Source organism: Oryctolagus cuniculus, chromosome 16 (assembly GCF_964237555.1).
Source record: "Oryctolagus cuniculus chromosome 16, mOryCun1.1, whole genome shotgun sequence".
NCBI lineage: Eukaryota > Metazoa > Chordata > Mammalia > Lagomorpha > Leporidae > Oryctolagus > Oryctolagus cuniculus.
In genome coordinates, this window is record NC_091447.1 from 69,260,390 (window position 1) to 69,286,974 (window position 26,585).

Here is a 26,585-nt window from a genome sequence, read left to right on the forward strand (position 1 = left end):
CTTCTATAGCAGTGGGAATAAACAAATGCACATATCAGGAGCCATGGTGATGATGGATTTTACCAACACACTCAAGGTGAGGGAAAAGGTAGATAGGTAAGAACATACATTTGCGCGCATGTGCTATTTTGGGAGTGTGAATATTGGACTCTGTAACCCTGAGTAGAGTCTACCCTTCCCCATGCTCATCTGAAAACACTCTCAGATAATTCCAGAAACAACCAACTCATAAATCTTAAATTGCCATTTTGTGTAGCACAAATGCCCACCCCATGGTAACTGAGAAAAACCACATTTAGCTAACTTTTATTTCAATGTATTGTTGTTCTACCTTGTTATGGTTATTACTGCTCATCTGTTACTATGATTCATAAACTGAATTCTATGGTAGGTTCTTATTAGGAAGAAAACCACAGTATACACAGAGCTCGGTATGACGCACTGGGGGTGCTGAGTCGTGGAGAGCTCTTCAGGAAAAGGGGGAACCACACTACCTATGACCTAATCCCCGCTATCCCCCACCCCAGCTGTGACGTCAGAGCGTTGCGTCACTATCTCCTTCAGGAAAGCTGCAGGGACGTGCGCGTGGATTGGGCGGTCCGTGCAGCACCTGCTGTGTGCATGGTCCGGGGCTCCAGCTGGACCGCTATCCGCAGGGTCGGGGCTTCCAGCAAAGCCCCGTCCGCGCTGCTGATCCTCCCACAGTCCACACCCGACAAATGCTCTTCAGGCCGCCGTATCCTCGCCCGCAGAACTGGTTCCTCCGCCCACAGCCCCGGTTCCCCGCTCGCAGCCCGGCTCCTCAGCTTTGTTCCCGCCTCCAAGGCTAGCCCAACCTCCAGTGGCTGAGCCTCTACTCACCAAGCAAATAGGAACACTTCGGCTCCCCCCATCCTGCTCGCTCCGCCCAGCGCCTCAACCCCGAAATGTCAGTCACCCCCTTCTTCGCCGCCGTCAGCCCGGGACCGGAAGCGGAAGCACGGGACAGCCCGCCCACGACAGGAAGCGGAAGCCCGGGGCGGAGCTGGGGAGCCAGCCAGTCCCGGCGTCTCTGCGAGTCCGTGGGTTTGGCTTTTCGCTAGGGACTCGGTGAGTTGGTGGGTGGGGTTGGGGTCCGGGACCTGGGAGGGGCCTGGGGCCAACCTCGCTTTGACCCTCCCGGGGGCCTCCTTTCCTCCGCTCAGATCTCGGGCTGTTCTTCCCCCCGCCCCGCGCCGGAAGCTCCCCTCGTCTCCCTCTCTTCTCCGGGTGGATTAGGGGTTGGGGGTAGGGGGATTCTGCGCCCCGGGCAGCCTTCGGCCTCATCTGCAGAAATTTTTGGTTGTTGGCGATTGCGGACGGGGAGACCGCGCCACTGTCACCCAGCAGGTGGTGGCCGGGGACGCGGCTTGCTGTGCCCCGCCAGTAAGACGTTCCGAATAAACCGCGGGAATTGTTCAGAATTCAGCCTGAGTCTCCTAAATAACGCGTGAGTAAGCGCAGTGCACACTGCGTTAAGCTGCTGTCTTCCGTTTTAGGGAGCAGGTGTGTCTGATAGCAGTCAGGCAAATCCAGCAGCCAACTGACGGGGCCCTTACTGCACCCTAAATCTGTAAGTACTTAAAAAAAAAAAAAAAAGGGACAGCTATTGCTCCCTACACAAAACTTCAAAAGCAATCCTGCTGCTTTTTTTTTTTCTTCTTTTTTTCCCAGACAAGCATCCCTCCAGCTCAGACTTGTGCTGAAACCTACCCTCAAGGTTCTCCTGTGCTCACTGATCCTGGATCCCTGTGTGGCCAGGTGAGTATCACGTGGATCATGACATCAGCAGGGGCTTCAGGAGGCTCCTCTGTGTAGGAGAGCTGCGAATGGGCTTTTCTCTGGCTCAGGTTGTAAGCCACAAGGAGTGGCTAAGTGTGAGGGGTATGGTAGGGAGCCGTGTTCCTGTTTGATGGCTTATGTTCAGAGGAAAGATACTAAGGTGTGTATGGTGATGTGTGTGGCGTTAAGTAAATACAAGTCCATGCAAATGGAACAGAGACATAAAGAACTATGAATACGTGTAGCTTTAGGGAAATACTCTTGCCATAGTACTGAAAATGTCTGGGTTTTACATAAGAGCATCTAAGGCTGTTTTCTGTTGCTAACGACACAATGCCACAGACTGGACCAGTTATAGGAAAGAATTTTTTTTTTTTTTTTTTGCTTATGGTCCTGGTCCAGAGTCAAGGGGCCACTTGTGATGCTGGCCTTCTTTGCTGGTGGGGTCCTGAGGCAGTGCAGGGCCTCATGTGGAGAGAGTCAGGGAGCAGAGTGCTCCAGGAACCCAACCAGTCTCTCATAGCAGACCCACCATCAAGACAACTTGTTCAGCTGTCAGTCCCACGAAAGAAGTAATGTATTCGTGAGAGTGGAGTTCTCGTCACCTCTTCATTTGTAATTGTAGGGGTTAAATTTCAGCATGAACTTCAGATGGGACAAACACTATTCAGATCGCGAAGCATAAGACTTTGCAGTAGTCCCGAATGTCCGTGCTGTTTTAAGTCTTCCTGCGGAGGACTAGCAGAGCTGTTGAGCCATGTGCTTCAGGCCTGTTGGACTCAACTTTCTAAAGGCCTGCAGATCCTCCACAAAGCTTTACAATATGGCAGCCTCTGTGACGATGACAGTAGCAGTAACAGAAATTTAAGATTGCATTGGCCAGCAACTGGTTGTGTCTTGAGCAAGTAGATTTTTTTTTTTCTTCGTGAAAGTTAAAATCATTTGGAAGAATATCAGGCAGCAAGCTATAGACTGAAGCGTGAGACACTAGCTTCCTAAACAGTCCTCTAGACCTTGCCTCCTAATAGGAATCAACTTTGCTTCTTTGCTTTGTATTAGTGATATGTTGATTCATATTGCAGAAATTCATACTAAGTAATCTTATGTTAATTGTGGAGTTCAGTTAATTGTGTGTGAGTGTGTGTGTGTGCACCTTTTTTGCTCTAGCTTTCCTGTAACATTCTTGAGGGGAATGTTTGCTTATCATGCAAACAGATAGTATTTGAGTGTGCAATTTAGGGTGAGCAGCCGTCCTGCTTAATTCAGGACCAGAGTGGATGCAGAAAATTCATTGTTGAAACCAGGACAGCCCTAGGCAAACCTGGATGCAACCTCCATGAGCTGGGTCCTGAGCCAGATATGTGGGGACCCTGGAGAACTAAAACACACTGGACCTGCCTTCGTGGAGTGTACTTGCTAGCAAGCAGGGAAGATGGCTCCAAGCAATAAATGACACATGTGACGTGGGAGCTGGGGACAGGGAAGCACTGATAGGTGGTGGAGAGCAGAAGCTGATGTCACTAGCTGGAGCGGCGTGTCCACGGAGCACTCGAGGATAGCCCCTCAAGCAGGAGGGACCTGGTGTGCCACATGAATGGGAGAGACAAGGTGGCTGAAGCTGAGACTCCAGAGGGAAAAGGGAGGCAGAGGCAGGCCCGGCGTGGCTTTGGACTTGGTCTAAGGCCCGTGGGAGGACACTGAAGAGAGGGGAGAAGCAGCGATGTGCACCTGGTCCAAGCTCGTGGGTGAAAGTGGGCTTGAGAATTCAGAATGAAGACCTTATAGAGACAAGACAGAAGGTGTTAGGGAGAAGTTCAGGAGTCAAATGATGGTTCCCTGACATGGGTGGTGGTGGTAGAGAGGAAAGAAGTAGGAAAAAGAAATGTTGGAACTGAGGGCTTGTGAAAGTGCTGTAACTTCTGTGTGTGTTCCTCAGGTAGTTTACACTTTGCTCCTGGCTCTGTGAACCCGCAGGCAACCCCTCCCCCAACTCTGCCACTCCCAGGGGCCCCTCCTCTGTATCTTGAAGGACATCAGTCTGAAATGTGCCCAGGGCTGCACCGTCACTACAGCACCCGCATGGAGCTGTTTCCACTAATCTAGTGAAAACTGAAACAATTAAGAAACCTAGCCACATTTCAAGTGCACAGTAGCCACACGTGGCTGGTTAGCAACTACTGCGTGGACAGAGCAGAGTAGCAGAACATTTCTGTTGTCCCCCAAAGTTCTACTGGGCAGCGCTGGCATAAAGAGGTGCATCCACTGTGACCCTCTCCCAGCACCAGCTTATCCAGGGCAGGGCAGGAGATACTGCCTGCCCTAATAGATTCCAGCTCCTAGACAACCGTGAAGGGACACATGGAAGCTGAAATGTCCCAGGCATCCTGTCTGCCTGCCCAGTGAGCTGACTGGGCCCCACCCTTCCTCTCCCTCCTTGGCTCAGTGACTAAAATATGCTCAACTGCAGATGGGGGTCCCTGATGAGGAGAAAGGAGGTGCCCTTCCCTCCCCCCCACCTGCAGAGGGCTGGGAATTCTGGCACCGGGTGCAGGGATAGGCTGGCCTCACCCGATGCCTCAGGGAAGATTTGACATGAGAAGCAGCATTAGATTCCTGTTGTTGCCCTAACCAAGGACCGCAGACCTAGTGGCTTGAAACAGCACGCATCTATTCTGTTACAACCCTGGAGGCTAGAAATCCACAATGAGTCAGCAGGGCTGGGGCCCCTCCAAGATGTGATGGGAAATCTTTGTTCCGCCTTTCTTCGCAGGGACACTGCCTTTATTCCTTGGCTGCGTCTTCAAAACCAGCAGGGCAGTGTCTTACAGTGCTTCTCCATCTCTGTCTCCTCTACCATACACATGGCTGCTTCCGTTGGTGCCTCCTTCTCTAACCTTGACCCTCCTGCCTCTCTTAGAGGGACCCCAGTGATGATGTCAGGCCACCCACCTGTGTATCATTCAGGATCTCCCATGTCAAGAGCCTTCTCTTTGTCCCCTCTGCAAACTCCCTTCAGTCATGTAAGGGGACAAGTCACAGGCTCTGGGGATTAGAACAGGAGCATCTTTTAAGGGGAGCAGGAAGTTCCTCATCTGTCTGCCACCATATTCTCCCACGTGACCCAAACTCACTTTCAGTATTCAGTGCACCCCTCCTTGTCGAAACATTCCGTGTACTCTGCCTTATGCCTTGCTCTTAATGTACTTGACTTTACTGGAGGTAATAATCTTCGTCGATACCTTGTTCTTTTTGATTGCTGTTTTCTTCTGGCCGCATGCTTCTTCATGATGGAGACATTAGTTTCTTTAGCCAGTCTCCTACTGGTGAGCATCTGTGCTGTTTTTAATCCTTTGTAACTGAGACCACAGTGCAAACTCTCACATGTGTCTGTGAGTAGTCTGTGTACCTTTGAGACAGATTCCTGGAGGCAGGATGGATAGGAAGAGAGCAGGTTTGTTTTTTTTTTTTTTTTTTTTTTTTTTTTTTTTTGGACAGGCAGAATTGGTGAGAGAGAGAGAGAGAGACAGAGAGAAAGGTCTTCCTTTTTCCGTTGGTTCACCCCCCAAGTGGCCACTACGGCTGGTGCGTTATGGGCAGCATGCTGCGCCAATCCGAAGCCAGGAGCCAGGTGCTTCCTCCTGGTCTCCCATGCAGGTACAGGGCCCAAGGACCTGGGCCATCCTCCACTGCACTCCCGGGCCACAGAAGAGAGCTGGACTGGAAGAGGAATAGCCGGCACAGAATCTGGCGCCCCAACCGGGATAGAACCCCGGGTACTGGCACCGCAGGCGGAGGATTAGCCTAGTGAGCAGCGGCGCTGACCTTTTTTTTTTTTTTTTTTTTTTTTTAAAGATTTTTGTTTATTTGAGAGGTGGAGTTACAGACAGTGAGAGGGAGAGACAGAGAGAAAGATCTTCCTTCCGTTGGTTCACTCCAAATGGCCGCAACAGCTGGAGCTGCGCCTATCTGAAAGCCAGGAGCCAGGTACTTCTTCCTGGTCTCCCATGTGGGTGCAGGGGCCGAAGGACTTGGGCGATCTTCTACTGCTTTCTTAGGCCATAGCAGTGAGCTAGAGGAAGAGGAGCAGCCGGGACGAGAACCGGCGTCCATATGGGATGCCAGCACCACAGGCGGAGGATTAACCTACTGCGCCATGGTGCCAGCCCCGGAAAGAGCAGTTTTACAGCTTTGCCCCGTGTTGGCCATCTCCTTCCGTAGGAGCTGTCCCAGCAGTGTGTGAGCTGACCAGTGCTGTCTTTGCTGGTTGGGCAGGTAGAAAATAGGAGCAGCGAGGCCTCGGTCCCCATCTCTGTTACCGCGAGTAAGGTCATTGGTGATTCTGCCGAGGGGGCTGTCCTGAAATGGTAGTGGTGGGAGCCGCTGGTACTGTGCGAGGTGTGAGTGGGCCCTGAGGGAGGAAGTCAGAGGGTCAACAGCTTTGACTGGGATGCCAGGGGCAGGGAGTGGAAAGAAAACCTGGCTGCAAGGACAGATTTGAGTCACAGCTGCAGATACCGGGCCAAGCTGGAATGCAAGAGGAAGAGCCCCCAGGGCAGGCACGAAGGCCAGAGCATGGAGCTGCCAGCATGCCCCTGCTGAGAACCGGAGACAGCACCTTGTTTGTGGCAGGAGGTAGGGAAGAAGGCAGGGAACGGGGGAGTGCTGGGGGCGAGACCGGCCGCTAGGGACAACTTGCTTCTCTGAGAAGTACGATGCAGGATCATCTGAAAGCGACGTCATTTGAAATCCGTTTCTGCCTTGCATGTGATGTCAAGCCTTCGTCACTTAAGGCAAAATAATCATTGATTGTCTCACTTTTTTTTTTTTGTGTGTGGTTCAGGAATTTAGGAGTGGCTTGGCTGGAAGGTTCTGGCTTAGGAGTTTGAGGAGGCTGCAAGAAGCTATCTGCTGGGGCTGCATCATCTGAAGGCCCAACTGCTATTTGAGGATTCGCCTCCAGGGGATTCGCTGGCATGGCTGGCGAGTGGGCTCTGGCTGTTGGCGGGAGGCCTCTGCTCCTCTCCACTTAGGCCTGTCCTCGGGGCTGCACGGCTGCATTTGCAACACGACAGTGGGGTCCCCCTAGAGCAAGCATCCAGGAGACCAAAGTGGAAGCTGCAGTCTTCCAGGACCTGGCCTTGGACGTCACCCTCTGTCACTTCTGCACAGGTCGGCCACAGTTCATTGTGTGTGATGGGAAGAATCAGGTCATCAAGGGATGTTCTAGGAAGCTGGTTACCCTAGAGGGAGGAGGGAAGGAGGTGAACAGAGAAGAATGATTGGAGAGCCATGTCATCTAGTAGGATTAATTGTCTTACAGGGTCAAGGGTTCTTGTGTGTCTAGAGGTGACAGTGTCACAGCCTGTATGCTGGCTGCTCTGTCCAAATGAGGCCATGGGGCAGGTGGGGCTTGGAATCTTGACTGGAGTGAAGGTTGGGGATGGGGGATAAGGATATCTGTTGACATGAGGGATGTTGGACTCTGGACTGGGTTAACATGCAGTGAGGAGATGGGGGCAGAGAAAGAGCAAGAAGATAGGGTGGTTGGAGGCCTTGATGCGATTGGAAGACATATGTGAGAAAACAGCAGTGGACACAGAAGTTGAGCGGGAGGTTGAGTTCAGAGAGATTTCTGAATCAGGGTTCCAGGTGGAAGAACACCACCAAGTGACAGCAGAGCAGGGCAGAACTCATAGACGTGTAGGGACTGAGGGCCCTGGAGTTGAGGAATCTCTACGTTGTGAAGGTCTCAGCTATCCCCTGAGTGAAGTGGGACCGTAGCTTGAAGGAAATAATGGGAATCAGGAGCCAAAGTCTCCAGGGAGTGAGGGGTTGTAGCCAGGAGTGTGTTTGTGACATAGCTCGGATGGGCAGAATATACAGGGAGACTCTGAGAGGCCCAGGTTTTCACAGTGTGTGTGTGTGTGTGTGCGCATGGGTGTGCACGTGTGGTGATGTCATGGTCCTATTGCGGGGGATGCAGGAAGAGAAGTTTTGGACTGGTTACCTCCTGAGCAGAATAAATGCCCAGGGTTAAAGACAGAACTTGCAGTGTGAGGGAGAGCACGAGGGCTGAGCTGAGGCAGACTTGTTCTCAGCAGCCCAGTTAGGGAGAGACCACCAAGACTCCGTGTTTTCCCACGTGTTCCAGAGCACTGTGCCCTGTGGGGATACGAGGACACGATCCTGGTTCTCCCACCACCCTGATGCCCAGGAGGCATTGCTGTCGTGGTCACGAGATGGCCGCTGTTGTCCTGTCCCCGGCTTGTGGTGAGTCCTTGGGCCCTGGAAGCCCTCAGAGTCCAGGCTTAAAAGGCACCCAACCCCACCAAGAGTGGATACAAAGGAGGGGGCCACACAGCCACAGAGGGTTGGGCAGAACAGGTGAGGCAGGAGCAGAGCCCCACGGGCCCCGAGGTCCCTCGTGTCTGACTGGACAGCTCTGGGATTCGGGACTCGGGTGTTGGGATGGTGGTGGATTTGTTACCCATGCTGTGACTGTGCAGGAGCTTTGCAACTGTACCTTTAATTGTTTCTACAAACACAGTAAAAGCAGTGACGGCCCCAGAACTTGGATTTTCTCACTGTGCAGTGGAAATAATCTCGTCAGGTCGGGCCTCTGTCCTGTTTTCTCTCCTGGCTGACACAGGGCTGTGCACTGGCTCCTTAGGACAGCTGTGTAGGGTGTAAGGCTGTGCTTTGTGTGTCGGGAGGTGCCTGGGTAGATGTTTGTTTGTGCAATGGGATATGGCCAGTCCCAGCTGGGTGCTGAGGCATCAGATCTGTGGGTGAGAACCCAGGGCAGCCTCAATTCTTGGATGCATGCCTTCTCCAGCTAGGACTTTTCTGTTCCCAGTCTCTCAGCAGGGAGGGTGCACGGAGGAGGCGCTGGCTGATGAGTCCCTGACAGGCTGGTTACAGGTGAGCCAGGCATTCCTTCTTCCAATCCATTATTCCTCGGGCCTCCCAGGATCTCTGGGCAAACAATGGAGGGTGGGGTGCTGCCCACAGCATGTAGTGCACGTCAACACTGATCGCAATACCTGAGCTCCCTCTGGGGTCCCTGTGCACAGCACGTGCTGCTGAGAGTTGAAGAGAAGCTGCATAAAGCCGTGACTGTGTCCTGAAGTCAAACAATTTCTCCTGGCCCTGGGGAAATCATTTGTTCATTTGTTGAGGATCTCTTTGACTTCTGCAGGGTCCCAGGTCTGTGTTCAGGGAACTGAGGGAAATGAGACTGCGGGAGCTCACACTCAGAGTAGAGATGGAAAATCACTGTGTAGCAGTCCTGGGACCTTGGTGGGTGGGCCTGAGGGGACAAGCTGTGAGGGTTGAGAGCTGAACCCAGGAGCCAATGAGAGGAGGTCTCACATTTTGTGCTGTGGGCCACCCCTGCCCTGCCCTGTAGGGCCCATCCCTGGTGCTGCCAGTCATCCTGCACTCTCTTCCTGTCCATGCTGTGGGGGGGGGGGGGGGGGCAGGGGGTGATCCTTGGCCAAGCTGCATGTTTGCAATGGTTTAGGACCTGGTGACCTTTGAGGATGTGGCTGTGGAGTTCTCCCAGGAGGAGTGGGCCTTGCTGGACCCTTCCCAGAGAATGCTGTACAGAGACGTGATGCTGGAGAACCGCAAGAACCTGGCCTCTCTCGGTAAGCCAGACACCGTTCCTGCATTGACTGCACGGCCCAGGCGGCAGGACTTTCTCTCTCTCTCTCTCTCTCTCTCGTTCCTTTTTCTTTTCTTTTCTTTTCTTTTCTTTTCTTTTCTTTTCTTTTCTTTTCTTTTCTTTTCTTTTCTTTTCTCTTTCCTTTCCTTTCCTTTCCTTTCCTTCCTTTCCCTTTCCCTTTCCCCTTCCCCCTTTCCCCCTTTCCCCCTTTCCCCCTTCCCTTCCCTTTCCCCCTTTCCCCCTTTCCCCCTTTCCCCCTTTCCCCCTTTCCCCCTTTCCCCTTTCCTTTTCTTTTTTTTTCATTGAGGTAGAATTCACAGAATAGGAAGGTCATCATTTAAACACCTAAAGTGTACCGTGCAGTAGCTTTGAGGGCAACACTGTTGTTTCAGCACGGTTTCGTCACCCCTGCCATGCCTTGGGTACGTTTTGTCTCCCAAAGATTTATGTACCAGGAGCTTGATCCTCAATGCAGCAGCTTTGATGTGGGAACGTTTAAGGGGTGGGGCCAGTGGGAGATGGTGAAATTGTTGGGCACCACCTTTAGAAGGGGTTGGCGCCCATCTCATGGCAGTGGCTTATGTCTTGTGTAACTGGATTAATTCTCAAGAGAGCAGATTGTTAGAAAGGGAGGCCACCATGCGCTTCCCCACCAAATGGGACACAGCCAGGGGCCCCTGCAGGTACTGATGTGCTGTTGGGAGTTCCCAACCGCAGGAACAAGCTTCTTTTCCTTGGAAAGTCCTCACCAAAGTGACAGAAACCAGACTAAGACAGCCCCTGAAAGAAACCTTGTCCCCTTTAAGCACCAAGTACCCATTTCATGCCCCACCACCAGCCACCAGTAATTACCAGTCTGCTTTGTGTCTTTCCAGATTTGCCTCTTCAGAACATTTCCTGTAAGGGAATTATAAATATGTGTCCTTGCTTGTCTGACTTTTTTCCTGTAGTATAATGTTTCCAAGGTTTAACTCTTTGGAAGCATGTGCCACTGCTTCATTCCTTCTTACACTGGACATACCAGGTTTTGTTTATCCATCCATCAGTGGAAAAACATCTCATTGTTTCTACTTTTTGGCAATGATGACTAGTATTGCTATGAGTATTTGTGAACAAGTTTTTGAACACCTACTCTCAGTTCTCATGGGATTTACCTAGGAGTAGAATGCTAGGCCATATGAAATTCTGTGTTTCGCTTTTTGAGGAACTGTCAGACTTTGCCACAACAACTGCCTTTTTATGCTCTCACCAGTACGTGAGGGATCCCGTGTTCTCCTCTGCTTCTCCAGCACTTGTCCTTGATCATTGTCATCCTGATGTGTATGAAGTGATATCATGCCATTTTGATCACATTTCCCTAGTGACTAATAACATCAACCATCTTTTCATGCACTTATTGGCTCTTTTCTTCTTTGGAGAAATGTCTATTCAAGTTCTTTGCCCATTTTTTGATTGGTTTTCAGTTTTAGATTGTAAAACCTTGGTATACGTTGTGAATATTATACTCTTGTCTGAAATAAATTTGTAAATTCTCCACTTTTGAGTGTTTTCATTTGCTTGTTACTATTCTTTGATACTCAAAAGTTTTAATTTTGATGCCGTCCAATTTATCTATCTTTTCTGTTTGTGCTTTTGGTGTCATACTCAAGAAAACATTGCCAAAGCCAAGGTCATATTTTCTTCCAAGAATTTTTATAATTTTAACTCTTCCATTTAGGTGTTTGAGCCACTTAAAGTTGATTTTGCATGGAGTCTGGAGGAAGGGTCATCTTCATTCCTTTGCCTGTGCATATCTGTTTGTCCCAACATCTTTGTGGAAGAGACTGCTCTTTCTCCATCAAATGGTTTTGGCACCTTTATAAATACTACTTGACCATAGACACTGGAGTTTATTTCTAAACTCTCAGTTCTATTCCATTGTTCTGTAGGTCTAGCCTCATATCAGTACCGCATTGTCTTTATTACTGTTGCCTCATAGTAAGTTTTACTATCAGGAAGTGTCAGTGCTTCTACTTTGTTATTTTTTTCAAGACTGTTTTGCTATTTGGGATCACTTGCAAATCCATTAATTTTAAGAACAGCTCATCCATTTCTGGAGTAAAGTACCTGATAGAATTTATAATAGCAATTGCATTATCTCTGTAGATTGTTTCTAGTGATTTTGTCATCTTAATAATACACATCCTTTTGTTACTCATGTTTAATCACATTCTACTGTAGTTAGGAGAATACTTTGTGTGGTTTCATTGTTTTTAAATTTAGAGAGGCTTGTTTTGTGGTCTGACACACGGTTTCTCCTAGAGAATATTCCAGCTGTGTTTGGGATAAGTATGTGTTTTTGTGTTGGATGGAGTGTTCTTTAGATAACTGTGAGGGCTAGTTAGTTTAGTTTTGTTTAAGTCCTTTTCCTCCTTATCCATCATCTGATGTGTTGTTCTGTTCATTATTGAAAGCCTCAAGCTATTATTTTAGCCTCAAGCTGTTTTCAATTCTATCATTTTTTCTCTTCAGTTTTATCATTTTCCCCTGCAATTCTATCGTTGTTTTAACTTCATAATTACATTGTAATTGTTACTTTTTTTAAAAATTTATTTATTTTCATTCCATTTGAAAGTACATGTGTGTGTGCTGCTTCACTCCTCAAAAGCCTGCAACAGTCAGGGCTAGGCCAGGCCAAAGCCAGTAGCCTGAAACTCAATCCAAGTCTCCCATGTGGAGACAGACAGGGACCCACCCTCATGGAGCTACCCTTAAGAACTAAATATCTATTTCTTGCCCTTGCTTAATAGTCTCCAAAGTTAAAAGGTTTGGGTCTTTTGAAGCATGTAGTAGAACTTAGACATGGGCTTCTAGGACTATATTTTTTTATTTTTGTTATTTTTTGACAGGCAGAGTTAGAGAGAGAGAGACAGAGAGGTCTTCCTTCCATTGGTTCACCCCCCAATGGCCGCTACGGCCAGTGCACTGTGCCGACCCAAAGCCAGGAGCCAGGTGCTTCCTCCTGGTCTCCTATGCGGGTGCAGGGCCCAAGCACTTGGGCCATCCTCCACTGCCTTCCCGGGCCACAGCAGAGAGCCGGACTGGAAGAGGAGCAACCAGGACAGAATCCAGTGCCCCAACCAGGACTAGAACCCGGTGTGCCGGGGCTGCAGGCAGAGGATTAGCCAAGTGAGCTGCGGTGCCGGCCTCTAAGACTATTTTTGCCCTGCTATCCTGAATGCTGAATTGAAGATGCTTGCATTTTTGTTCCTTGTGGGAGTTACTATCTCCATTAGAATTTAAGCATAATTATTTTACTGTTCCTGAAGTCACACATTGTCATAAGTGTTGACTTCAGATTCATGGACTTGCTTATCCCCCACCCACTACTCCTATAACATGTGTATTTTCTTCATGAATAGGATGCCATGTTGATAAACCCAAACTGATAACCCATTTGGAGCAAGAAGACAGGTTGATACCGGAGGAGAGAAGCCTTTTCCCAGACACTTGTCCAGGTGAGCACTAAGTAGATATGCACCCTTATGAGGAACAACTCTGGCCAGTGACTTGAGGATTAGAAGGATTGCATTAATTACTGTCCACCAGGGAACTTTGTAAAGTGCCCTCTTCTTCGAAAAAAGGTGGAGAAGAACGTGTCATCAGCTTCCTTGTGTAGTTTTCTTTGTTTCCTCTTTAATTCTTTATTCTTTTTCTCATACTTTACTCTGGCCCCAAGGGCAAAACAAAGATGCAACTGTTATCTTTTTAATATTAAATCCACTTCTTTCTTGAGTGCATTCCTGATAATCCCTTCTTTTGTCAATCCAATCAATCTGTTTCCTAGAATCCTTTTTCTTAAAGTGAATACCTAAAATTTCTATAACCAAGTCATTTTCATAACAGACCTCCTCAAAAACCATGATCCCTCAGAGCGTGCCACTACTTGTGTGTCCACATCACCGTTTATTCTCTCAATCTGAATTTCTTTTCAATTTCTTCCAGATTTGGAGCCTGTTCTGAAAACCAAATGGTTAACTCCTAAGAAGCATGCTTTCAAAAAAGAACAGTCTAAAGGTGTAAAAATGGTAAGACTATCTAACAATCAATTTCTGGTTTTCTACAATAGGAAAATTCAAAGAAAGTAGTGTCCCTGAAAAAGTACTGTGAAGCCATTGTTAGCTACAAATTTGTAATTGTAAATTAGCTAAAAATTTGTTTCTTCACTGAAAGTTCCACAAGTAAGTATTTCCTTAAATGTGACTCAGATATTGCCTGTTTGAGACAAATTGGCCATAACTTTATCAGAAAATGGCTTGGGAATGTTGTAAGGACTTGGGGCAAAGCATCTGTCATTTTTAATGTCTGTATTCTCAAACATTCTCAAACGTCTGTATTCTGTATTCTGGGCAACAGTCATATGAAAATATCCAAAGCATCAGTTATAATAATGAACAGAATTCCCAGGAGAGAGAACTCATGTCACAACATTCCATGTTAAAAACATTAAGAAGTTATAGTTACCATGCATCTCTTTAACAGGAAAGAAGTCATCGTGGAGCAAAGCTCAATGAATGTAATCAGTGTTTTAAAGTCTTCAGCACAAAATCTAACCTTACTCAGCACAAGAGAATTCATACTGGAGAAAAACCCTATGACTGTACTCAGTGTGGAAAGTCCTTCAGTAGTAGGTCTTACCTTACTATTCACAGGCGAATCCATAATGGGGAGAAACCCTATGAATGCAATCACTGTGGGAAAGCATTCAGTGATCCTTCATCCCTTCGACTGCACGTGAGAATTCATACTGGAGAAAAGCCCTATGAATGTAACCAGTGTTTCCACGTCTTCCGCACTAGTTGTAACCTCAAAAGCCACAAGAGGATTCATACTGGGGAGAATCACCATGAATGTAACCAATGTGGAAAGGCTTTTAGCACAAGATCCTCCCTTACCGGACACAACAGCATCCACACAGGTGAGAAACCTTATGAGTGCCATGATTGTGGGAAAGCCTTTAGGAAGAGCTCCTATCTGACACAGCACGTGAGAACTCATACAGGAGAAAAACCCTATGAATGTAATGAGTGTGGAAAATCCTTCAGTAGTAGCTTTTCTCTAACTGTGCACAAGAGGATACATACAGGAGAGAAACCTTATGAATGCAGTGACTGTGGGAAAGCCTTTAATAATCTCTCAGCTGTTAAGAAACACTTGAGAACGCACACTGGAGAAAAACCCTATGAATGTAATCATTGTGGGAAGTCTTTCACAAGTAACTCTTACCTGTCTGTGCACAAGAGAATACATAATAGGTGGATATAAACTACTGTGGGTATTCTATGGGAAAGCACTCATTGATATCTCATCCCTTAGACACTCTTAAAGAACTCACACCCGATGTGCGAGTTCACCTGTTGGTACGTGACAAGTTACTCTCCAAAAATTTGTGGCATCAGACATTATGTCAAAATATCCATAGATCAGGAATGCAGGAATAGCTTCGCACTGCAGTTCTGGCTCAGGATCTCGATGACTTTGTACCCAAGATGTCAGCCAGAGTTGCAGTCGTCAAATCTTCACCAATGAAGACTCCACTTCAAGATGGCTCCTTTCTTTACCCTTCACCCTTCACCCTTCACCCTTCACCCTTCACCCTTCACATGCCTGGCGAGTCAGCTCTGGTTGTTTGCAGAGGACCCTCAGTTCCTCACCCTGTAGACCTTTATAGAGCTGAATGACTACACCATGGCAGCAGTTTCTCCCAGAGTGATCCAAAAGAGGGTCTGTGCAGAAGCCACATCGTCTGTCATGTCTTAGCCTCAGAAGGTCATGATTTCACTTCCAGATTTTATTGTTCATTGTCCAGTCCTAAGACAGAAGACTGCACAATGTATGAGTACCAGGAGATACATCACTGAAAACCATCTGGGGAACTTGTCATGAAGTTAATGAAGAAAAGCTTTTGGCACCTGTGCATCCTTTAGTGACTAAACAAGTATTCAGTGGCTGTCCTGCTAATTCACTCTGAAGAGGAACCTTGGGAGCATAGTCTACACGCTAGAGCTTTCAGCACAAACTCTCACTGTAATGTGCCCAGCAGTATGTGCTGGGAAAACCACAGGAATGGAATAACTGTAGGAAAGGCTTCTGTGATGTTTTGGAGTAGTCATATGGCAGTTCACACTAAGGGAAAATCCTGATGAAGATGATCAGAATGCAAAAGCCTTCAGGGACACTCATCAATTAAGACACATGGGAAATCCTAAAAGGGAACACTCATAAGAAATGTGGAAAACCCTTCAGCATAAATGGTCTTGTTACTGAGCAAAAGATCAGGTGAGGTAGTCTTACTAAAGTGAGTAGGGAAAAGCCTCAGATGTTCTCTAAATTTATAAAAATCTTTTTAACATGCAAGTATACACATATTTATTTTTAAAAGTATATTTTGAAAACAATGTATATACACATGTCTGAACAGCATGGCTGACCATGGTGAGTTTTTGAGAATCATTTAATGTATTGACAATAGTACTGGTGCAGACAGAGTAAGAGTTAATAGTAGTGTTTTGGGAATACCAGTAGGGATTGATTGGGTATGTAGAAAGAGCCTCATCATGGATAGTAATGACATGCAAAATTCTAAATTCCCATGACAGAAGTGGCCCACACCATCCAAAAAGCCTCCCAACTTTGCTGGCACCTGCACCTGCAAGGGACAGAAGAACTTGGTTATAATGGGCACAGGGATGGAGGACTGACCTAGAGATAAACTCTGAAGAAGTAGGGTTAAGACAAATGTGTTCATACACACATATCCCACAGAGGATATTACAGTAGAGAAAAGAATTGTACCCCGTTCAGCAAAGGAGCTCCAAGCTTCCCTGGTTCCTCTTGGCATAAGCCAGGCCATTTCAGTTGACTCACAAAGATATCATTCAGTGTGGTGGGGGCAGACCTCTGGGTTAGAGCAGATCTACGATAGCTACTGCATTAATTGAACATTCCTAATTAAAAATCCTGTTAATTGCCAACTACAGATAGAGAAGCCAAAATCCCTTTTAGTCCATAACCCAGAGTGTGATATAGTCAACATTTTCCTATATGATAGTGGAATCAAACAGGTCTCGATATAATTAAAAAAAAATTTTTTTTGACAGATTTAGACAGAGACAGGTCTTCCTATCTGATGGTTCACCCCCAAAATGGCCGCTATGGCCGGCACGCTGCAGCTGGTGCGCTGCGCCCATCCAAAGCAAGGAGATAGGTGCTTCCTCCTGGTCTCCCTTGCGGGTGCAGGCCCCAAGCACTTGGGCCATCCTCCACTGCCTTCCCGGGCCACAGCAGAGAGCTGGACTGGAAGAGGAGCAACTGGGACAGAACCGGCGCCCCAACCGGGACTAGAACCCGGGGTGCCGGTGCCTGCAGGCGGAGGATTAGCCAAGTGAGCTGGAGCAATATAATGTTTTAGCAAGCAGACTTTTTGGGTAAAGATATTAGGTCCCAAATGCTAAACTTTGTTCTTACTGGTGGAAACCAAGCTTTAATAGATTTTTTGAACCCAAACCAAGTCTCTATGGACCCAGACTGTTGGGTGGATTTAAATCTGTCACATTTATTCATATCTTTAGGTTAGGCCCAGGGTAATGGAATTTAGCCAAGGTTCCCTATTGAGTGCCATCAGTATTTGAAAATCTTTCCTCATATTTGTTAGGACACTTGTGAAAAGACACACCATAGAGAAACTTGTGAAAATAAAGTAATAGAGCCATCTCTCAGTGATGCCTCTAATATTAGGAAAATCCTCCCTGGATGTAAAACCCATGAATGTATTAATTTTGGAAAAATTTAAGAGAGTCCTCTTTTTGTTGTGGGTATGGGAACTCCTGCTCATGGAAAACCCGAGGTATTTTGGCAATCAGAGTTAGGATGCCTCACCCTCAACTCTTCCTTGAGTGGCTGTAAAATAACTTATAGTGGGATTGAAAAGCGTGAATGTCTTATCTATTGGTTGGACCATTAGTTCATTAATTTTCAATCTTTGTTTTACATAACTGTAAACAGTTGTGTCTGTAACTGTTTCCTCAGTTAGCCTTAAGTTAGCCTCAAGTTAAAGTCCATGATTTTGGAAAATTTATTATAATTTGCTCTTTAAAAATATTAATACGGCCCCCAAATATTTTTGAATAGCTCTTGAGTGCTTTTGTCTAATGGTGTTTTACCGAAGTCTGTGAACTTAATATTCTTTTTTCCTCTTTCTATTCTAGTGTGGTAAATACTGTTAGTTTCTTTCCCAATTTCCATCCTCCCCTGCTTACTTATTCAAAGAAAAACATTTTGTTCTAGTTGTCCATGAGCAGTTTTGAAAATAGTCAATTTGCCAGGCTCTCCTAAAGCTAACAGAGGCTTTGTCCCACTCTAGTAGCCATGAGGAGCAGGTTGGAGTCATTGGTAGTAGTGGGGGGACACCACACTTATTCTGTTCTCCATTCATCTGAATGTGGCCTCACAGTCTCGAACCTGCAGAACCATTTTTGACCGTGATGCAGGAAAAAAAAAAAAAAATCAATGATTTGAGTTCCCCAGAGGCTTCTCATTGACTGTATCAGTTCCAGATTGCTTGTTAGATTTCTTATGTAATTAAAAGTAATACACTTAACTAGTTAAAGCCAAAGTAATTCATTGTTTGTTTTTGAAGTTATGTTCTAGTAACTTCCAGCTAAATGGAGTCTGGTAAGCCTATTTGTTTTACCCGTTTCATGTTTCCCTGAAAATGATGCATATTCTCTAATATTTAGACTTAGCATGTGTTTCCTTTTTTTTTTCTTTTTTTTTTTTTTTTTGACAGGCAGAGTGGACAGTGAGAGAGAGAGAGAGAAAGGTCTTCCTTTTGCCGTTGGTTCACCCTCCAATGGCCGCCACGGCCGGCGCGCTGCAGCCGGCGCACCACGCTGATCTGATGGCAGGAGCCAGGTGCTTATCCTGGTCTCCCGTGGGGTGCATGGCCCAAGCACTTAGGACATCTTCCACTGCACTCCCTGGCCACAGCAGAGAGCTGGCCTGGAAGAGGGGCAACCGGGACAGATTCCGGTGCCCCGACTGGGGCTAGAACCCCGTGTGCCGGCACCACAAGGTGGAGGATTAGCCTAGTGAGCCGCTGCGCCGGCCTAGCATGTGTTTTCAAATATAGTATGTGCATCAGCTTTTTTTCTTTATTCATCAATAGAGGTGTTGTAAAGTCTTTCATTATGATTGTGGATTAATGTTCCTTCTGTAATTCTGTCATTTTTGATTTACATATTTTATATGCTATAACTGCATACAGATTAGATATTATATGATTTGTTTTTTTATGTGTAGGGACCATATTTTTACATGTGAAAGTATTATAATGCATTAATAATAGATAGTTAAGCATTCATGTAGTACTTCCCATGTAACAAGCACTCTCCTGAATGCCTTATGACTATTAATAAGTGAGTGCTCATTATCATTATAATTGTTATGTATAATTATATTACTATTTTTATAATTATAATATGTACATTTATTATCCCCATCTTGTGGATGATAAAACAGGTATGATGTGCTTCAGTTACCTGCCTGAGTTCATTGGCTAGTAATTGATATCTAGTTTTTATACCAGACACACCCATTTGTTCCTATTAGTAAATACATTCTATATGTGAAGCAAAGACCCATCATTGAAGTACTTCATCCTAATGAAGGTGGGACAGATTATGGAGAAATTAAAAAAATACATATTCTGTAGAAAATGAAAGCATTTACATAGAATTAAGGGTGATTGGAAACTCATAATTTTATATAGAATAGGAAGGAAAAATCTCAGTTTAAGAGCATTTGAGCAGAAACCTGAATGGGACAATGAACCATGTGAATTTATGTAGCAAAGGCCCAAAGCAGAAAGCCACTATAACTAGAGTAGAACAGGTAGGGAGGGGTAGAACATACTAGAGATATGGTCCTGATCTTGTTGGGTTTTATAGATCATTGCAAGGACTTAATTTTCAGTGAGTTGGCAGATCTGTCAGAGTCCTAGGAAGAAACTGTTGATATCCTCTTACTAGGACAGTTCATGTGAAGTTTTCAAAAAGGGAGTGCAGACAGGATGCAGGGAAGCCCCCCAAAATGTGGTACAGTATTGGAAGGCCAGGGCTCTGGTAGTGTGCTTAACTCTAAAGGAGTTCGGAGAAGAAACAACTACTGAAATCAGGAGATGAGAGGGTTGCATTCCAGGAGCTTAGGAGGTTATGTAGCATCCAGCCCTAGGTTCTGCAGGAAATAGGGCCAGACCTCACTCTTCTTCCTCCTCCTCCTCCTCCTTCTTCCTCCTCCTCTTCCTCTTCCTCCTCCTCCTCCTCCTCCTCCTCCTCCTCTTCCTCCTCTTCTTCTTCCTCTTCTTCACAGTCAGAGTGGACAGTGAGAGAGAGAGACAGAGAGAAAGGTCTTCCTTTGCCGTTGGTTCACTCTCCAATGGCTGCTGCGGCCGGCGCGCTGTGGCCGGTGCACTGCGCTGATCCGATGGCAGGAGCCAGGTGCTTCTCCTGGTCTCCTATGGGGTGCGGGGCCCAAGGAGCTGGGCCATCCTCCATTGCACTCCTGGGCCACAGCAGAGAGCTGGCATGGAAGAGGGGCAACCGGGAAAGAATCTGGCGCCCCAACTGGGACTAGAACCCAGTGAGCCGGCGCCGCAAGGTGGAGGATTAGTCTAGTGAGCCGCGGCGCCGGCCTCCTTCATTCTTCTGATATCATCCTGGGCTTCCCCATTGGCCAAACTCAACCAGAAGCCATGGGCAAGGAGGGTTGGTGACATCGTTCATGTCAGATAACCTTTCTAGGTATAGCAGGGTAGAGAAGGTGGATTCTTGATAGGCAAGTTGAAGATAGCCAGTAGTAGCTACCTCTTTTAAGTCTTAGAATCTATTCTTTTTTTCTTTTATTTATTTATTTATTTATTTTTTTTTTTTTGACAGGCAGAGTTAGATAATGAGAGGGAGACAGAGAGAAAGGTCTTCCTTTTTCCGTTGGTTCACCCCCCAAGTGGCCACTACATTGCGGCCGGTGCGCTGCGCCAATCCAAAGCCAGGAGCCAGGAGTCGTGCTTCCTCCTGGTCTCCCTTGCGGGTGCATGGCCTAAGTACCTGGGCCATCCTCTACTACACTCCAGGGCCACAGCAGAGAGCTGGACTGAAGGAGGAGCAACCGGGACAGAATCTGGCGCCTGGACTGGGACTAGATCCCCGGGGTGCTGGCGCTGCAGGCAGAGGATTAGCCTAGTGAGCCATGGCGCCGGCCTAGAATCTATTCTTAAGAATCATCACCTGGGTGGAAAGTTCCATATCCCTGCTGAGGAATTCTATCAGCTGGTTTACTGTTTGTTCATGTTTCCACATGACACCTAAAATGTTTGCTGCCACCAGTGTTTCTCATGTAAGATGAGAAATGAGACTGTAGGGGGGAAAGTATAATGATTGACCTAAAATCTCTGGATCCAGAGGGGGAACACTTTCACCAGGCAACAGATCAAGAGTTCTGTTGAACTTTAAGCTGTCATTGTAGCTAAGAGACCATACTAGCATGAAATTAGTTTTATCTAGATGATGTGGGGCTACTGTTAATACACTGAGAGCAGGAGGAGAACATTTGACAGATATTCTTTCCTAAGTGTGTATCTTGATATTCCTGATACTCTTTCCCTAATTTTGATGATAAATAAATGCAGCAGCTGTGTCCTGAGAAGGGCTTGATAAACATGTGTCCAGACCCTTGGGTATGAGGGTTTGTATTGGCCCTTCCACCAAGTCACCTAGGCCCCCAGAGGTGTCAGTCAAGGGTGAAGGGAATCTAGAATGGGGCAGTAGAGGAGAGTAGTGATGATATCAATTGCAGATTTGAGACTGGTTTGTTAGGGGTGGAGGGAGCTATCTAATTTGTTCCATTGACCTTGTGAGTTTCTCAAGACCATCTTAAAGCAGGCACTTTATGTATACACACACGCACACACACATACATATGTAGAATATCAAGTTATATATATAATGATATATATTATTTATATCAAGTATTATATATATAAAATTTATATGTGAAAGGCAGGGGGGGTAGAGATATGGCTCTTTCATTTGCTGATTCACACCCCAAATACTCAGCCAGGCGTGAGCCAGTCAAGCCAGGAGTAAGGAACTCCATCCTGGTTTCCCACATGGGTGGCAGGAATCCCAGCACTTGGACCACCTGCTTCTGCCTTTCCAGGTACATTAGCAGGAAGCTGGGTCAGAATCAGAGCAGCCAGGACTAAGTATGGGATGCTGTGCCACAACACCAGCCCCTGGGTGCAGGCACTTTAAGAAGCAAGTATGGGGCCAGCGTGGTGCCATAGCAGGTTAAGCCTCTATCTGTGATGCCAATATCCCATGCAGGTGCCAGTTCGAGACCCAGCTGCTCTACTTCCAATCCAGTTCTCTGCTAGTGCACCTGGGAAGACAGCAGAGGAGGATCCAAGTGTTTGGGACCCTGTACCTGTGTGGGAGAGCCAGAAAAAGCTCCCGGATCCTGGCTTCAGCCTGGCCCAGCCCCAGCTGTTACAGCCATTTGAAGAGTGACCCAGTAGACAGAAGATCTGCCCTGTCTCTGTAACTCTGCCTTTCAAGTAAATAAAAACATTAATCTTAAAAAAAATAAAAGCAAGTGCATGTGAATGGCATAAATTGTGGACCATAGTGGATATAGCAGTTTGTTTTCTAGATCCTGCAAGACTAAGATATTCCTTCAGCTGTTGGAAGTATTATTTCCTAATGGCTCATGTTGTTATCCTCTCTGAGAATTCTTTTAGGCAAAAGGAAAGTACCTCATCTTAGAATGTGGCCCCTACTCCACTTCCTCTGACTGGTTAATTTGGAGAGGGGAGGATAATCAGATTATGGCTGTTTCCATGTCTCAATTTGGAACCTCCCTGAAGGGCCACCCCACTTCCAGAATTCCCCATAGGATCAACTGTCTTCTATTTTAGTTTATCACAATTCAATCTTGATTCAATCCTTTATAGAGATTGTGTTCCCAAGAGTTAGTAAGAAAACACTCTACCTCACCTGAGAAGAGATCACAGTATCAGGTGAAGAAACTCAATCAAATGGGAATCTTGCATAGATGAAGGAGGACATGCAAGGAGTTGTGGAAGAAGGCTAGCAGAGTTGGCAGGGAGTATTGAAAGCTGAAGAGTTGTGCAGAACTTTCAGAGGTCACAAATGCTGGGAGTTGAAGTTTGGACTCATCCAAAGTGGAATGACCTAGAGGGGAACCTCAATTATAATAAAAATCCTAGAAATGTCCCACTGTGGGAGTAAGTAGCATACACTAAGAATAAGGACTATATCTTAGGAGTAAATGCAAAACTGAAAGGATATTTCCCTAAAAGGTACAAAACCTAAATTTCATAGTCTGAGGGTGATCTGTTAGTATTAAACTGCCTGTCATAACAAAATTCAGTATTTAGTGGCAGATGACATAGTTAAGACCCTCTGTAACTATTACTACATCCAGCGCACAGACAACAGCTAGACAGGCAAAGCGGCAAGAAGATGTTCTCAATTACAAAGATATAAATCAATAGAAATAGGCCCAGAGAAAATTCAGGTGCTAGAGTTAGACAAGGATAGTGGTTAGAAGTAATGATGAATTTGAAATGACTATGATTAAAATACTAAGGAAAATCGAGAAAATATGGACAAACCATAGAAAATCAAAGACAACCTGAAAGTCCTCAAAGCAACCAAAGAAAAAAGACAATTTCTATTAAAGGAGCAACAATATTGATGACTTTCAAAAGGACCTATGGAAGTAAGAAGACATTGGATGATGATTATGATATTTGAATTTTCAAGGGTTAACGTAGGACAAGGAGACACTGTGACTTCCTAAAAATTTAGAACTGATGAAAATATTCCTCAAAAATGAAGACAAAATGGGTCCCAGTCCCAGGCCTGGCTGCCCCGCCTCTGATCCAGCTGTCTGCTTTGGCCTGGGAAAGCAATAGAAGATGACCCAAGTCCTTGGGCCCCTGCACCCATGTGGGAGACCCAGAAGAAGCTCCTGGCTGCTGGCTTTGGATTGGCCCAGCTCCAGCCATTGCAGCCATTTGTGGAGTGAACCAGTGGATGGAAGAGCTGTCTTTATCTTTTTTGAAAAGCTGGAAACACAGAAAAGTGTAACTGCACTAGAAGAAACACTACAGAGATTTCTTCAGGCTGCTGCAGGAAGATGATTTAATGTGGAGATATATAACTCCAGGAATTTAGATAATCAGAAGACATAAAATGCAAATAAATATAAATGAATACTGACTGTATAAACCCTGTATAGTTTTACAACTTTTATGTACATCTACTTTTTCAAAATAAAATGCTCTTGAAAACCACATTAAACTTCCTCCAAAACCAGAGATGGCAGAAGGCACTTCAGGAGATCTCCAGTCCTTCCCACAAGGCTAGAGATTATAATCATCCCAGCAAGTGGCTCATGGTCTAGCCAACAGTGGAGCTGACAGGTTCTTCCATGGGACTACCGAGCTCCTTAAAATTACAGGCCACTAGGCCGGCGCCGCGGCTCACTAGGCTAATCCTCTGCCTTCCGGCGCCAGCACACTGGATTCTAGTCCCAGTCGGGGCGCCGGATTCTGTCCCGGTTGCTCCTCTTTCAGTCCAGCTCTCTGCTGTGGCCCGGGAGTGCAGTAGAGGATGGCCCAAGTGCTTGGGCCCTGCACCCCATGGGAGACCAGGATAAGTACCTGGCTCCTGCCATCGGATCAGTGTGGTTTGGCGGCTGCAGCGCGCCGGCCGTGGCGGCCATTGGAGGGTGAGCCAACGGCAAAAGGAAGACCTTTCTCTCTCCCTCTCTCACTGTCCACTCTACCTGTCAAAAAATAAATAAATAAAAAATAAGTAACAAAAAATAATTACAGGCCACAGGAGCTCAGATAGCAACTGTCATCCTCATACAAAACAGTGGGTCCGAGCAAAACTTTCATCCTTACAAAACAAGAGTTGATGAGGATCTGAGCCAACACTGTAGTCATATGCAATACTAGAAAGGGGGTAGCATCACAAGAGACTTCCTCAGCTGCCCCTCAACTCTAGAGAATGGAGAGCCCATATCCAGTGGACTACCAAGTCCAGACCAGGTAAGTAGACAAGACCCAGAATGACTGCTGGTCCCCCACAACAAGAGAAAGAATAGAAGCTATTAGAGATCCTTCTGCTTTCATTGGCTAGAGGTAAATGAGGCCCCATGCAATAACCGCCCCTGCCACCTGCCATCTCCCTGAACTGGAGATGATGGGACCTCTGTCATCCCAAGATTTGAAAAATGGAAGGGACCAGCATTGTCATAGCTGCCTGTGACATTGGCATCCAATTTGGATGCCAGTTTGAGACCTGGCTGCTCAGCTTCAGATCTCCCTGCTAAGGAGCCTGGGGAAACAGCAGGATATAACTCAGGTGCTTGGGCCCCTGCAGTCACATAGGAGACCTGAGAGAAAACAGGATCCAAAGCTTTAGGTCCCCTAATTAACCCCTTATGTCATGGGGGTTTGTTCACATGTTGGAGGTTTCAAGTCATACCCTGTATCACAACTTGATGGAAATCCTGAAAAAGCAACTCCCAATTCCCTACCCAGTAAATGCCACACCACTGTCCCTCAGTGCAGGTCCCAGCTTGCCTCCCTTTGTCCAAGACTAGGTATTAATGTTTCCAGCAGTGACACCTTAGACACCTTTGAGACAATCGAGAGTCTCCACAGGTAGCCCGCCATGGTCTACAACATTTCATATGGTGGGAAACTACCTCTCATGCCATTGTTAAAGTTGGAGCTGATAGAAGCATCTGCCAGCAGCATTCATCACAGATGAGGGGATCCCAGAATGCAAATTCCACAGGTCTCCCTCAGCATAAGATGACTGCACCCACGGTGAGACTTCCCTTATCCCAAACACAAGGAATAATCAGTCTCAGCAGGCAGCCTCTCCTTGCAGTACAAGTATCCTACATCACTTTCCCCACATTGTAGTGGATGAACAGAGCCCCAATGAACCAAGTATCTCCTTCCCCAGGGGATGTTGTCTCAGAACATGAAAGACGAGAGTGGTTCTCACAAGCCAACAGATAATGCCAAATTTCCCATTATAGGAATGTCAGGAGCCCAGCAACAAATCTCCCCCCAAAACTGAATCATTGAATTGCCTGGACCCAACACAATCCTTTTATCTGCTGTATTCCCGGCTGAATAGCCCCAGAGGAAAGGGTGAGGGGTGCTAGGGAAAGGACTGAAAGTGAAAGAGATGTAAGAGGGGAGTGGAAAAAATAAGTGGGAAAGGAATAATTATGCACAGACACAAAATCTGGGATCTGAGCAAGTAAAATTATTCTCCCAAAATGCATGGAAGCGAATTTGAGCAAGTACTCCCAGTCATATCTAATAGTAGGAACTGCAACAACAAAAGTGATTCCCTGAATGGCCCGTTCCAGATCCTTGCAAAGCTATCCATGAATAGTAGGGCCCTAAACACATACAGTCAAACCATGTTATCTAGGCCTACTCTACATTGTATAATAATATTTGGTCATTTTTGATTAGCTTGTTTCAGCATGAAACAATCATGTTATAACCTATGTCCTTAATACATTTTTTTTTGCAAAAAAATTCTTGAGGACCTTTATTCTGTAAGTTCTTTTAAGAACTTTTAAGAAGATCCATTGAATGCCACTCGTGTCAACAACTGTGATAATACCAGTTAAAATAGTTTACATTGAGGTTGCATTGAATAGGGCAAAGTTGAGCTTTATGGCTGCTGCCTGTTCTCACCTCTAATTGTTTAAAAAGTCATATATATATATATATAATTTAATTGGAGAGGGGGAGAGAGGGAGATCTTCCATATGCTGATTCACTCTCGAAATGGCCCCCAAGCCCAAGTAGGGCAAGGCTGAACCCAGGAACCAGGAAAGTAATCAGGGTTTTAATCTGACTCAAATGGCCATAACATGAAGAAAATCTCATAGGAGCAGATATCTTACCCTTGAACATTATGTATTGTAAGAAAAAAAATTGTATCAAATACTATATAAT

The 26,585-nt window shown here is 46.2% G+C and overlaps 2 protein-coding genes across 4 annotated transcripts in view; one reads left to right on the plus strand and one right to left on the minus strand.

Moving 5' to 3' along the window:
- The window catches only part of MBD3L1 (methyl-CpG binding domain protein 3 like 1), a 117,296-nt gene extending 116,168 nt beyond the window's left edge, over window positions 1–1,128 (minus strand). Inside the window, exon 1 of one of the 2 annotated variants that reach the window (XR_011382918.1) lies at window positions 862–1,128. The gene's annotated coding sequence lies outside the window, so the exon portion shown is untranslated. The remainder of the gene's footprint in view (window positions 1–861) is intronic. The other variant, XM_008250860.4, reaches the window with a different exon arrangement.
- On the plus strand, window positions 616–23,879 carry ZNF558 (zinc finger protein 558). 2 transcript variants are annotated; one of them, XM_051838280.2, is made up of 10 exons: window positions 616–1,089; window positions 1,518–1,591; window positions 1,693–1,779; window positions 6,641–6,969; window positions 7,952–8,070; window positions 8,657–8,721; window positions 9,323–9,449; window positions 12,868–12,963; window positions 13,451–13,533; window positions 13,988–23,879. In XM_051838280.2, the coding sequence occupies exons 5-10, from the start codon at window positions 8,007–8,009 to the stop codon at window positions 14,768–14,770; spliced, it is 1,218 nt and encodes a 405-aa protein (XP_051694240.2). In that variant the 5' UTR covers window positions 616–1,089; window positions 1,518–1,591; window positions 1,693–1,779; window positions 6,641–6,969; window positions 7,952–8,006; the 3' UTR covers window positions 14,771–23,879. The 2 variants fall into 2 exon arrangements, with proteins under 2 accessions (XP_051694240.2, XP_051694241.2); XM_051838281.2 differs by lacking the exon at window positions 616–1,089 and adding an exon at window positions 1,140–1,404.
- The last annotated feature ends 2,706 nt before the right edge of the window (window positions 23,880–26,585 follow it).

What these genes read in the sequence shown, in the direction of transcription:
- ZNF558 (XM_051838280.2), top strand. Translation starts at nt 8,007, where the DNA reads ATGCCCAGGAGGCATTGCTGTCGTGGTCACGAGATGGCCGCTGTTGTC. An exon ending in CCCTGACAGGCTGGTTACAG is followed by an intron (nt 8,722 to 9,322) that starts GTGAGCCAGGCA and finishes GCAATGGTTTAG; the next exon opens with GACCTGGTGACCTTTGAGGA. An exon ending in TTTCCCAGACACTTGTCCAG is followed by an intron (nt 12,964 to 13,450) that starts GTGAGCACTAAG and finishes AATTTCTTCCAG; the next exon opens with ATTTGGAGCCTGTTCTGAAA.